The sequence below is a fragment of the Dryobates pubescens genome, chromosome 36 (genome assembly GCF_014839835.1).
Source record: "Dryobates pubescens isolate bDryPub1 chromosome 36, bDryPub1.pri, whole genome shotgun sequence".
Classification (NCBI taxonomy): Eukaryota; Metazoa; Chordata; class Aves; order Piciformes; family Picidae; genus Dryobates; species Dryobates pubescens.
Window position 1 is genome coordinate 1859254 of NC_071647.1, and position 12184 is coordinate 1871437.

Below are 12184 nucleotides of genomic sequence, written 5' to 3' on the forward strand. Positions count from 1 at the left end.
CGTCAGGCTGCACACCGGCGAGCGACCCTTCGTCTGCAACTGGGTGTTCTGCGGCAAGCGCTTCACGCGCAGCGACGAGCTGCAGCGGCACGCCCGCACCCACACAGGTGTGCCCTGCGCCCCCAGACCCTGCCCTGCGCCCCCAGACCCTGCCCTGCACCCCCAGACCCTGCCCTGAGCCCCCTGCCCCACGCAGCGACCCTTCGTCTGCAACTGGGTGTTCTGCGGCAAGCGCTTCACGCGCAGCGACGAGCTGCAGCGGCACGCCCGCACCCACACAGGTGTGCCCCGAGCCCCCCTGCCCTGCCCTGCGCCCCCACACCCTGCCCTGCGCCCCCACACCCTGCCCTGCGCCCCCAGACCCTGCACTGCACCCCCAGACCCTGCCCTGAGCCCCCTGCCCCGCGCAGCGACCCTTCGTCTGCAACTGGGTGTTCTGCGGCAAGCGCTTCACGCGCAGCGACGAGCTGCAGCGGCACGCCCGCACCCACACAGGTGTGCCCTGCGCCCCCAGACCCTGCCCTGCGCCCCCAGACCCTGCCCTGCGCCCCCAGACCCTGCCCTGCGCCCCCAGACCCTGCCCTGCACCCCCTGCCCCACGCAGCGACCCTTCGTCTGCAACTGGGTGTTCTGCGGCAAGCGCTTCACGCGCAGCGACGAGCTGCAGCGGCACGCCCGCACCCACACAGGTGTGCCCTGCACCCCCACACCCTGCCCTGCGCCCCCAGACCCTGCCCTGCGCCCCCAGACCCTGCCCTGCACCCCCTGAGCCCCCTGCCCCACGCAGTGACCCTTCGTCTGCAACTGGGTGTTCTGCGGCAAGCGCTTCACGCGCAGCGACGAGCTGCAGCGGCACGCCCGCACCCACACAGGTGTGCCCTGCGCCCCCAGACCCTGCACTGCACCCCCAGACCCTGCCCTGCGCCCCCAGACCCTGCTCTGTGCCCCCAAACCCTGCCCTGAGCCCCCTGCCCCACGCAGCGACCCTTCGTCTGCAACTGGGTGTTCTGCGGCAAGCGCTTCACGCGCAGCGACGAGCTGCAGCGGCACGCCCGCACCCACACAGGTGTGCCCTGTGCCCCCAGACCCTGCCCTGCGCCCCCAGACCCTGCCCTGCGCCCCCAGACCCTGCCCTGCACCCCCTGAGCCCCCTGCCCCACGCAGCGACCCTTCGTCTGCAACTGGGTGTTCTGCGGCAAGCGCTTCACGCGCAGCGACGAGCTGCAGCGGCACGCCCGCACCCACACAGGTGTGCCCCGAGCCCCCACGCCCTGCACCCCCAAACACCCTTCTCCAGGTCCCTTTGCACCCCCTCACGCCAGCCCTGCATCCCCAAACCCTGCCCCAGGGCCCTCTGCACCCCCACACCCCTGCCCTGCATCCCCACACCCTGCCCTGGGGCCCTCTGTGCCCCCACACCCCAGTTCTGCAACCCCCACACCCCAGCTCTGCACTCCCACACCCTGCCCCAGGCCCCTCTGCACCCACACACCCTGCCCTGCACCCTCTCAACCTGACACAGGCCCCCCTGTGCCCCCCACACCCTGCCCTGCACACTTACACCCTGCCCCAGGCCCCTCTGCGCCCCCTCACCCCAGCCTTGCGCCCCCTCACCCTGCCCCAGACCCTGCTGCAGCCCCTTCCAACCCTTACTCTGTTACTGTGATACTCCAGGAGGGCCAGAAGCAGGTCGGTGGCACCAGCTGCCCCCTGCCCTGACCACCCTTACCTGCCCCCCACCCTGGCCACCCCCTCCCTGACCTCCCCCCTGTGCTGTGTGCCCCGCAGGCGACAAGCGGTTCGAGTGCGCCCAGTGCCAGAAGCGCTTCATGCGCAGCGACCACCTCACCAAGCACTACAAAACTCACCTGGTCACCAAGAACTTGTAGGGCCAGGAGCTGCCCCACACCTCTGTGGACACATGAGAAAAGAAACCCCACCGACCTCCTCCTCCCCCCCAGCCCTGCGGGGCCACCAAGCCCACCCCCCCTGCAGCGCTCCCGGCGTCCCTGGCTAAGGAGAGGAAGCCCTCTGAGCTGGGCTGGGGGGAACAGCTTCCTGCCCTTTCCTTCTGCTGCCACTTGGGTAGCCCCCAAGGAAGGAGAAGCCTCTTTAGGGAGGGTGTAAGGGTTTGATCCTGAAGGTCCTTGCAGCGTGGGTGCAAGGGTTTGATCCTGAAGGTCCTTGCAGCGTGGGTGCAAGGGTTTGATCCTGAAGGTCCTTGCAACATGGATCTGCAGATCCTTGGGGGAACAACCCAGAGCTGCTCCAAGGAAGGAGAAGCCTCTTTATGAAGGGTGCAAGGGTTTGATCCTGAAGATCCTTGGAATGTGGATGCAAGGATTTGATCCTGAAGGTCCTTGGAGCATGGATGCAGGAGGTTTGATCCTGAAGATCCTTGGAGCATGGATGCAGGAGGGTTGATCCTGAAGATCCTTGGAGCATGGATGCAGGAGGTTTGATCCTGAAGCTCCTTGGAGCATGGATGCAGGAGGTTTGATCCTGAAGATCCTTGGAGCATGGATGCAAGAGGGTTGATCCTGAAGCTCCTTGGAGCATGGATGCAGGAGGTTTGATCCTGAAGGTCCTTGGAGCATGGATGCAGGAGGTTTGATCCTGAAGATCCTTGGAGCATGGATGCAGGAGGGTTGATCCTGAAGCTCCTTGGAGCATGGACCTGCAGATCCTTGGTGGAACAACCCAAAGCTCTTCCAAGGAAGGAGAAGCCTCTTTATGAAGGGTGTAAGGGTTTGATCCTGAAGGTCCTTGCAACATGGATCTGCAGATCCTTGGTGGAACAACCCAGAGCTGCTCCAAGGAAGAAGCCTCCTTGTGGAGGGTGTAAGGGTTTGATCCTGAAGCTCCTTGGAGCATGGATGCAGGAGGTTGATCCTGAAGCTCCTTGGAGCATGGATGCAGGAGGGTTGATCCTGAAGCTCCTTGGAGCATGGATGCAGGAGGGTTGATTCTGAAGCTCCTTGGAGCAGGGATGCAGGAGGTTGATCCTGAAGCTCCTTGGAGCATGGATGCAGGAGGGTTGATCCTGAAGCTCCTTGGAGCATGGATGCAGGAGGTTGATCCTGAAGCTCCTTGGAGCAGGGATGCAGGAGGTTGATCCTGAAGCTCCTTGGAGCAGGGATGCAGGAGGTTGATCCTGAAGCTCCTTGGAGCATGGATGCAGGAGGGTTGATCCTGAAGCTCCTTGGAGCATGGATGCAGGAGGTTGATCCTGAAGCTCTTTGGAGCATGGATGCAGGAGGTTGATCCTGAAGCTCTTTGGAGCATGGATGCAGGAGGTTGATCCTGAAGCTCTTTGGAGCATGGATGCAGGAGGTTGATCCTGAAGCTCTTTGGAGCATGGATGCAGGAGGTTGATCCTGAAGCTCCTTGGAGCAGGGATGCAGGAGGTTGATCCTGAAGCTCCTTGGAGCAGGGATGCAGGAGGTTGATCCTGAAGCTCCTTGGAGCAGGGATGCAGGAGGTTGATCCTGAAGCTCCTTGGAGCATGGATGCAGGAGGTTGATCCTGAAGCTCCTTGGAGCAGGGATGCAGGAGGGTTGATCCTGAAGCTCCTTGGAGCAGGGATCTGCAGCTCCTCGGTGGAACAGCCCAGAGCCTGCCAGGAGCTGGGGCTGGAGGGGACTTGGCCACTGTTGGGTGGCCTGGGAGAGGCTCCACAGCACATTCCTAACTTTCTATTTAAAGTCTCTAAGTAGCTCCCAATCCCTTGGGAAGGTCCCAGGTTTTCTATGGAGATCGTTGCCTTACGCTTCCCCAACCCCCCCCAGACCCTGCCCCCTGGGTCCTGAGCGCTGCTTTGCAGCCCCCCTGCCCTGCCCTGCCCCTTGCCTCACCTCCCCCCTTTGGTTTCCCTCCCTCCTGCCATCTCTTCCCCAATCCTGAAGGATTTTTTGTCTCTCTGTTGAATTCTCTCTCCCTCCTCTGCCATTCCCACCTGCCATGGAATTCCCTTTGGAATTCTGGGGCCTTCAATCCCTTTGAGTTGTTCCTCCCGGGGGACTTCAGCCTCCTCTTGCCTCCCTCCTGCCATTTCTTGCCCTGTACTGAAGGGGCTTTGTCTCTCTGATTTCTTTCTCTCCCACTCTTCCATTCCCACCTGCCATGGAATTCCCTTTGGAATTTTGGGGGCTTCAATCCCTTTTTTTTCCCTCCTGGCTTCTTTCCCAAGCCTTTTTGTTTCCCCTCCTGCCCTTTCTTTCCCCCTACCAAGATATTTTTCTCTCTGACAATTTCTCTCCCGGTACCAAAAAGCTTTTCTATGTCCCTCAGCTGCCTTCTCCCTCTCCCACTTCCCCATTCCCACCTGCCAGGGAATTCCCTTTGGAATGTAGAGGACTCCATCCCCTTTTTTTTCCCCCCTCCTGCCAGTTCTTTGCCATTACAAAGACTTCTTCTCCCTCTCTCTCTGCTTACTTCTCTCTCCCACTACCCAAACCCTTTTCTATGCCTCTCAGCTACCTTCTCCCTCTCCCACTGCCCCATTCCCACCTGCCAGGGAATTCCCTTTGGAATTTTGGGGACTTCAATCCCTTTTTACCATCCTGACTTCTTTCCCAACCCTTTTTCCCCCCTCCCTCCTGCCATTTCTTTGCCATTACAAAGACTTCCTCTCCCTCTCTCTCTGCTTACTTCTCTCTCCCACTACCCAAACCCTTTCCTATGCCTCTCAGCTGCCTTCTCCCTCTCCCACTGCCCCATTCCCACCTGCCAGGGAATTCCCTTTGGAATTTAGAGGACTCCATCCCCTTTTTTTCCCCCCTCCTGCCAGTTCTTTGCCATTACAAAGACTTCCTCTCCCTCTCTCTCTGCTTACTTCTCTCTCCCACTACCCAAACCCTTTTCTATGCCTCTCAGCTACCTTCTCCCTCTCCCACTGCCCCATTCCCACCTGCCAGGGAATTCCCTTTGGAATTTTGGGGACTTCAATCCCTTTTTACCATCCTGACTTCTTTCCCAACCCTTTTTCCCCCCTCCCTCCTGCCACTTCTTTGCCATTACAAAGACTATTTCTCCCTCTCTCTCTGCTTACTTCTCTCTCCCACTACCCAAACCCTTTTCTATGCCTCTCAGCTACCTTCTCCCTCTCCCACTTCCCCATTCCCACCTGCCAGGGAATTCCCTTTGGAATTTAGAGGACTCCATCCCCTTTTTTTTCCCCCCTCCTGCCAGTTCTTTGCCATTACAAAGACTTCCTCTCCCTCTCTCTCTGCTTACTTCTCTCTCCCACTACCCAAACCCTTTTCTATGCCTTTCAGCTACCTTCTCCCTCTCCCACTTCCCCATTCCCACCTGCCAGGGAATTCCCTTTGGAATTTTGGGGACTTCAATCCCTTTTTACCATCCTGACTTCTTTCCCAACCCTTTTTCCCCCCTCCCTCCTGCCACTTCTTTGCCATTACAAAGACTTCTTCTCCCTCTCTCTCTGCTTACTTCTCTCTCCCACTACCCAAACCCTTTTCTATGCCTCTCAGCTGCCTTCTCCCTCTCCCATTTCCCCATTCCCACCTGCCAGGGAATTCCCTTTGGAATTTTGGGGACTTCAATCCCTTTTTACCATCCTGACTTCTTTCCCAACCCTTTTTCCCCCCTCCCTCCTGCCACTTCTTTGCCATTACAAAGACTATTTCTCCCTCTCTCTCTGCTTACTTCTCTCTCCCACTACCCAAACCCTTTTCTATGCCTCTCAGCTGCCTTCTCCCTCTCCCACAGGCTCTGGAATTTCCATTTCCTTGTCTTTTTAGGGACTTTTTTCCCTCCCCCCACCCCTTCTCCCTCCTCCCTGTGCTGCCCTCCCTCCTCCTCTTCCTCCTCCTCCTCCTCCCCCTGTGTATAGTGTACATTGTACCATAGATTCTATTGCTTTTTGTGGTTTACTTTACATGGTTAAAAGAAAGGAGAGAAGAAAAAACTCCAACCCAGAACCTCCTGCCTTGGCTTTGGTTCATTTTGTTTATTGGCTCTTTTGGAGCTTTGAAATGAAAATCCACTGTTAGGGTTTGGGGTTCCCCCCCCTCCCCCCTCCCCCTTTTAATTAATTAATGGATGATGATGATGATTATTTAGTTCTTAACTTCCCCTCCCTCCCCACAAGGTTTTTGCTTCCCTGGGTTTCTCTCTTTGACAGCTTTGGGGTTTTTTTTTGCTGCCCTGGAACTGCTTTGGATCCTTTTTGGTGGGGGGGGGGGGGGGGAGGTTCTCCTTGCTGAGAGCTTTTCCTTGCTGAGAGCTTTTCCTTGCTGAGAGCTTTTCCTTGCTTCAAACAAAGTTCAGTTAAGCCAAAGGCAAACCCAGGGCAGAGGCTGCTCCCCCAGCTCCTCCACCCCCCACACCCCAAAGGGTCTTTTCTCTCCTGAGCTGTGGTGCTGGAAGCAGTGGGGAAGGAGGGGAGGTTGCTGGTGGCCTTCTTGGGCAGGAAGGGAAATGGGAGTGGAGAGAACCCTGCAGTGGTTTGGGTTGGAAGGGATCCAGCCAGGCCAACTCCCCCCCCCCCAGCCCCCCTGCAGTCAGCAGGGAAGTCCTCCCCCAGGGCAGGTTGCTCAGAGCCTCTTGAGCCTCCCCTGGAGGATCTCAGCCCCCTCCCTGGGTGAGCTGTGGCAGTGTTGCAGCAGCCTCCTGGTGCAGAACTTGTTCCTCAGCACTGCTCTGCTCTCCTTTCCAACCACTGCCCCTGGGCCTGGCCCTCCCAGCCCTTGTCCCAAGTCCCTCCCCAGCTCTCCTGGAGCCCCTTTCAGGGCCTGCAAGGCTGCTCTGAGGTCTCCCTGGAGCCTTCTCTTCTCCAGGCTGAACAACCTCCACTCCCTCAGCCTCTCCCCACAGCAGAGGTGCTTGGATCATCTTCATGGCCTCCCTCTGGCCCTGCTCCAGCAGCTCCATGGCCTCTGTGCTGGTTGGGTTGGAAGGGTCCAACCTCCAGCCTAAGCCTCACCCTTGGCCACCACACATTTCTTGACAGGAATCCAAGTGATGGCAAAGTGCTGGAAATGAGAGGAAGAACAGGCCCTGGGCTGGGGGCTGCTGGAGCTGGAGCCCCTGAGCTGCTGGGGGGGATTGTGGTGAGGAGAGGCTGAGAGACTTGGGGCTGTCTGGTCTGGAAGAGAGCAGCCTGGGGGGGGACCTGATCAATGCTGATCAATACCCCAAGGGTGGGTGGCAGGAGGCTGGGGCCAGGCTGTTGGCAGCAGTGCCCAGTGCCAGCCCAAGGGGCAGTGGGCACAAAGGGGCACAGGAGAAGCTCCTCCTGAACATGAGGAGGAACTTCTTGAGCTGAAGGCTGCTGGAGGCCTGGAGCAGGCTGCCCAGGGAGGTGCTGGAGCCTCCAGCTCTGGAGAGGGCTTCCAACCCCCCCCTGGATGTGCTCCTGAGTGACCTTCCCTGGGTGGCTCTGCCTGGGCAGGGGGCTTGGGCTGGGTGCTCTGCAGAGGGTCCCTCCCAACCCCTACCCTTCTGTGGCTGTGTGTGAGGGAGCAGCTCTGCCCCTGGCACCACAACACTGCCCCCAGGGCACTGGCACCTCCCTGGCTCCTGTCCTGCCCCTGGGCTCTGATCCAGCTGCTCTCTGGGGGGGGGGGGTGGATGGGGATGATCCTCCCAGCCCTGCTGGGGCCCTCCTCGTCCCTTCTCCCAGCCTGCAGCGCTGGAGGGCTCTGGGCTTGTCCCTACCCTGTGGCCCAGGGGCTGTGGTCACCCTGTGGGGCTCAGCTCACTCCATCTTCACCCTCCTCTTCCTGACAGCCCTCCGGGAGGTGCCACACTTGCTGTTGATGACGGCGTTGAAGTTGCAGCCACGGCCACACATCTTGGTGACATACTCTGGGGGGGCAGAGGGGCACCCAGCACCAGCTGACACTCTGCCCACCATGGCACCAGGACCCTTCCTGACACACCCCCCCCCCCCGCCCAGTGACCACCGTGGCACCAGGACCCTTCCTGACCCCCCCCCCCCCCCCAGTGACCACCATGGCACCAGGACCCTTCCTGACACCCCCTCCCCCCAGTGACCACCATGGCACCAGGACCCTTCCTGACACCCCCCCCCCCCCCAGTGACCACCGTGGCACCAGGACCCTTCCTGACCCCCCCCCCCCAGTGACCACTGTGGCACCAGGACCCTTCCTGACCCGCCCCCCCCCACAGTGACCACCATGGCACCAGGACCCTCCCTGACCCCCCCACAGTGGCACTGAACTGTTGAGGCCAGAAGAGAACCTTTGAGATCCTCAGGTCCATGCACTAAAGCTGAGGGGGCCAAGTGCCCCCCTGGCAGCCCTCCCTGGTGCCCTCCTACCCCCTGGCAGCCCTCCTTGGTGCCTCACCACCCCCTGGCAGCCCTCCCTGGTGCCCTCCTACCCCCTGGCAGCCCTCCCTGGTGCCTCACCACCCCCTGGCAGCCCTCCCTGGTGCTTTACCACCCCGTAGCAGCCCTCCCTGGCGCCCTCTTGCCCCCCTGGCAGCCCTCCCTGGTGCCCTCCTGCCCCCTGGCAGCCTACCTTGGTGCCTCACCACCCCCTGGCAGCCCTCCCTGGTGCTTTACCACCCCCTGGCAGCCCTCCCTGGTGCCTTACCACCCCCTAGCAGCCCTCCCACCCCCCTGGCAGCCCTCCCTGGCAGCCCTCCCTGGTGCCCTCCTGCCCCCTGGCAGCCCTCCCTGGTGCCTTACCACCCCCTAGCAGCCCTCTCGCCCCCTGGCAGCCCTCCCTGGTGCCCTCCTGCCCCCCTGGCAGCCCTCCCTGGTGCCCTCCCGCCCCCTGGCAGCCCTCCCCGGCGCCCCCCCGCCCCCTGGCAGCCCCCCTGGCACCCTACCCTTGATGGCAGTGACCACGGGCACGGGCAGGCGCAGAGGCCGCTCCATGCTGGGGTTGTTGTGGGCAGTCCGCTGCCCCGCGGCCGAGGAGCGCGCCAGCGTCTCCCGCGAGAAGAAGTAGCCCAGCAGGCGCCTGGTCATCAGCTTGGGCTTCTCCGTGGACACCTGGGAGAGGTCATCCAGCTGGGGGTGGGTGATGTAGACCCCCGAGTTGGGCACCAGCTCCAGCTTGGGTCTGCCGTTCTCCTGCGGCGAGAGGCGAAGCTCTGGGCGGGGGCCCTGGGCGGAGCTGGGGATCTCCCTCCTGCCCCCGGGGCCCCTCCGGGGGCTGCTGAGCTGCTCCGGGCCTCGGGCACCCTCCGGGGCCCCCTGTCCCAGGTCCTGAAGGAGCCTCCTTCCTGCGTGCACCCCGTTCCAACCACAGCCCTGTGCCCAGCGGCACCCCAAGAACCCAGGAGCCTTGGTGGGACCCCAGGAACCTTGGCAGGACCCTAGGTCCCTGCCGGGACCCCAGGAGCTTTGGTGGGAGCCCAGCTCTCTGCTCCAACCACAGCACCCCAGGACACTTGATGGGACCCCAGGAGCCTTGATGGGACCCCAGGAACCTTGCCAGGACCCTAGGTCCCTGCTGGGACCCCAGGAACCTTGGTGGGACCCCAGGAACCTTGGCAGGACCCTAGGTCCCTGCTGGGACCCCAGGAGCCTTGGTGGGACCCCAGGTCTCTGCTCCAACCACAGCACCTCAGGACACTTGATGGGACCCCATGAGCTTTGGTGGAACCCTACATCCCTGCTGGGACCTCAGGAGCCTTGGTGGGACCCCAGGAGCCTTGGTGGGACCCTAGGTCCCTACTGGGACCCCAGGAGCCTTGGTGGGACCCCAGGTCTCTGCTCCAACCACAGCACCTCAGGACACTTGATGGGACCCCAGGAGCCTTGATGGGACCCCAGGAACCTTGCCAGGACCCTAGGTCCCTGCTGGGACCCCAGGAACCTTGGTGGGACCCCAGGAACCTTGGCAGGACCCTAGGTCCCTGCTGGGACCCCAGGAGCCTTGGTGGGACCCCAGGTCCCCAGGGGCACCCCAGGTCCTTACTAGCACCCCAGGAGCCTCAGCTGGCTCTCTGGTCCCTGGTGGGCCCCCTGGAGCCCCCCCCCAGGCGGCACCCACCTCGACAGGCGATGCCCAGAGCGGGGTGCCGTCGGGCAGCGTGTCCCCCACGCTCTCCTCCCAGAGGCAGCTGCTGGTGGTCAGCAGGGTCGGGCTGCCAGCCCTCTCCTCGGTGCCCAGGGACGGGGGGAAGCCACCAGGCAGCCCTGCCCGCAGCTGCCAGGCCAGGGGACTCCTGGGGACGTCGGCTGGGGCACAGCCCTGCTCCCCAGGGCTGGCAGCAGAGAAGGGCTGGAGCCCCCCAACCTGTGGGGGCAGAGCAGGCAGGGCAGGGCAGGGCAGGGCTGTCCTGCCAGCCCCAGCGCTGCTGGGGGACACTGCTGTCCCCAACCCCCACCCAGCCTGTGGGAGCAGCACCCACCTGAGCTGTGCTGTCACTCTCCAGCAGCCCCAAGAGGCCCTTGAGGAACTGAATGTTGCTGTCACTGACACCTGTGGGGACAAGGAGGGGGCTCAGCCGTGGGACAGACCCTGGCCCTGGGCACAGGAGGGCCTGGCAGCTCCCCTCTGGCCCCTGCAGCCCTGCTGGCCTCCCCATGGCCCAAGCCTCTGTCCTCATCCAGCCTCTTCTGCCCCAGTGCCACCTGCTTGACCCTTTCCCTCCCTCTGTCCTCATCCAGCCTCTTCCATCCCTGTCCCTTTCCATCCCTCTGTCCTCATCCAGTCTCTTCTATCCCTGTCCCTTTCCCTCCCTCTGTCCTCATCCAGCCTCTTCCATCCCTGTCCCTTTCCATCCCTCTGTCCTCATCCAGCCTCTTCTATCCCTGTCCCTTTCCCTCCCTCTGTCCTCATCCAGCCTCTTCCATCCCTGTCCCTTTCCATCCCTCTGTCCTCATCCAGCCTCTTCCATCCCTGTCCCTTTCCCTCCCTCTGTCCTCATCCAGCCTCTTCCATCCCTGTCCCTTTCCATCCCTCTGTCCTCATCCAGCCTCTTCTGTCCCACTCCATAAACTGGGTCCTCATGGCTAGGGCACCAGCTGCCACCCTGGGTGCCCATGGCTGGGGCTCCCAGCTGCCACCCTGCCCTCCTGTCCTTACCAAGGCAGCCGCTGCCCGAAGTCAGCAAGGTCCTGGTGGCAGCAGTGGGAGCGGTGGCAGCAGCGGCAGCGGTGGTGACGGCTGCCCCCTGCCCGTCCCCGGAGGACAGCAGATCGTTCTCCTCCTCCAGGCTCCGGACGTGGCTCCGCAGCTGCCGGTTCTCCAGCTCCAGCTGCCGGATGCGGCGGTCCCGGTGCAGGACGGCCTCGTCCCGGGCCGCCAGCGCCCGCTGCAGCTCGGCCACCTCTGCCTCCAGCTCCCGCAGCAGCCGGGCGTACAGCCCTGTCACCCTGCCTGCCCGCGGCCCCCAGCCTGCCCTGGCACCCCCTGGCACCCGCGGGCTCTCCGGGGGGGTGCCCGGGCACAGCCGAGGTCTCTTCCTGGCGGAGGTGTCCTCGGTGCGCTGCGGGGTCCTGGTGGCGGCAAGGGAACAGGCTCGGCGCTGGCCCTCGGGGGTCGCAGCCCTCTCCTCCGTGTGAGGGCGGGAGGTGCCACCGGCACCTGTCCCTGCCCCGTACCTGCCGTGGCCCGGGCTGGCTGTGGGGGGCTGGGGAGCTGGGGGGTCCTCTGGGTGCTTGTCTTCGTTCCAAGGCTCGGCCCCGCCGTCGGCCATTGGTGCCAGGGTCAGGGCACAGCGGCCCCCGGACCCCGAGCCTGCTTGGAGGGGACCTGACGAGGGGACGTGGGGTGGCTCCCCAGCAGCCTCCTGCGCCCCCTGCCCACCCCATGCTCCCCTCCCTTCATCCCTGCCATGTCCCCTCTCTGGCACCACAGCTCTGCCTGTTCCCACTATCCCCCAGCCCCACGTCCTGCCTACCCCTGGCTCCCATTTCCCAGCCCCTGTCTGTTGTCACCACCCCACAATGCCGCCCCAGGCCCAAACATCCTGTTCCCAGCTCCCTTATCCCTGACGTCCCCAAACCCCTTCCCACTTCCATGTCCCCCTCCACCATCCCTGCACTGTTTCCCCATCCCCTCAGCCTGCCCCCCATTCCCTCACCCCGCAGCGTCCCCTCTCCCTATCCCCGACCAGCTCCAGCCCCGTCCCGGCGCCTGGGGCCGCTCGCCCCCGGCCCTGGGGTGGGGTCTCTGTACCTTTAAGGGCCCCTCCATGCGCCTCCTCACCCCCTGGCACCACTTCCGGGTTCCCGCCT

At 62.8% G+C, this 12184-nt stretch overlaps 2 protein-coding genes across 2 annotated transcripts in view; one reads left to right on the forward strand and one right to left on the reverse strand.

Moving 5' to 3' along the window:
* The window catches only part of SP2 (Sp2 transcription factor), a 15919-nt gene extending 13721 nt beyond the window's left edge, over positions 1-2198 (forward strand). Inside the window, exons 7-8 of the mRNA XM_054176800.1 lie at positions 1-107; positions 1789-2198. The exon at positions 1-107 is cut by the window's left edge and continues 87 nt beyond it. Coding sequence (XP_054032775.1) covers positions 1-107; positions 1789-1889 — 208 coding nt within the window. The 3' untranslated portion in view covers positions 1890-2198. The remainder of the gene's footprint in view (positions 108-1788) is intronic.
* Positions 2199-7370: 5172 nt separating this feature from the next.
* LOC128898940 (uncharacterized) lies at positions 7371-12183 on the reverse strand. The gene is made up of 7 exons (XM_054176608.1): positions 12126-12183; positions 11549-11684; positions 11031-11443; positions 10354-10424; positions 9993-10238; positions 8821-9067; positions 7371-7830 (listed from the first exon to the last, which is right to left on the reverse strand). Exons 2-7 carry the CDS (start codon positions 11641-11643, stop codon positions 7721-7723), a joined length of 1182 nt encoding a protein of 393 aa, XP_054032583.1. The 5' UTR covers positions 11644-11684; positions 12126-12183; the 3' UTR covers positions 7371-7720.
* Position 12184: the final 1 nt, after the last annotated feature.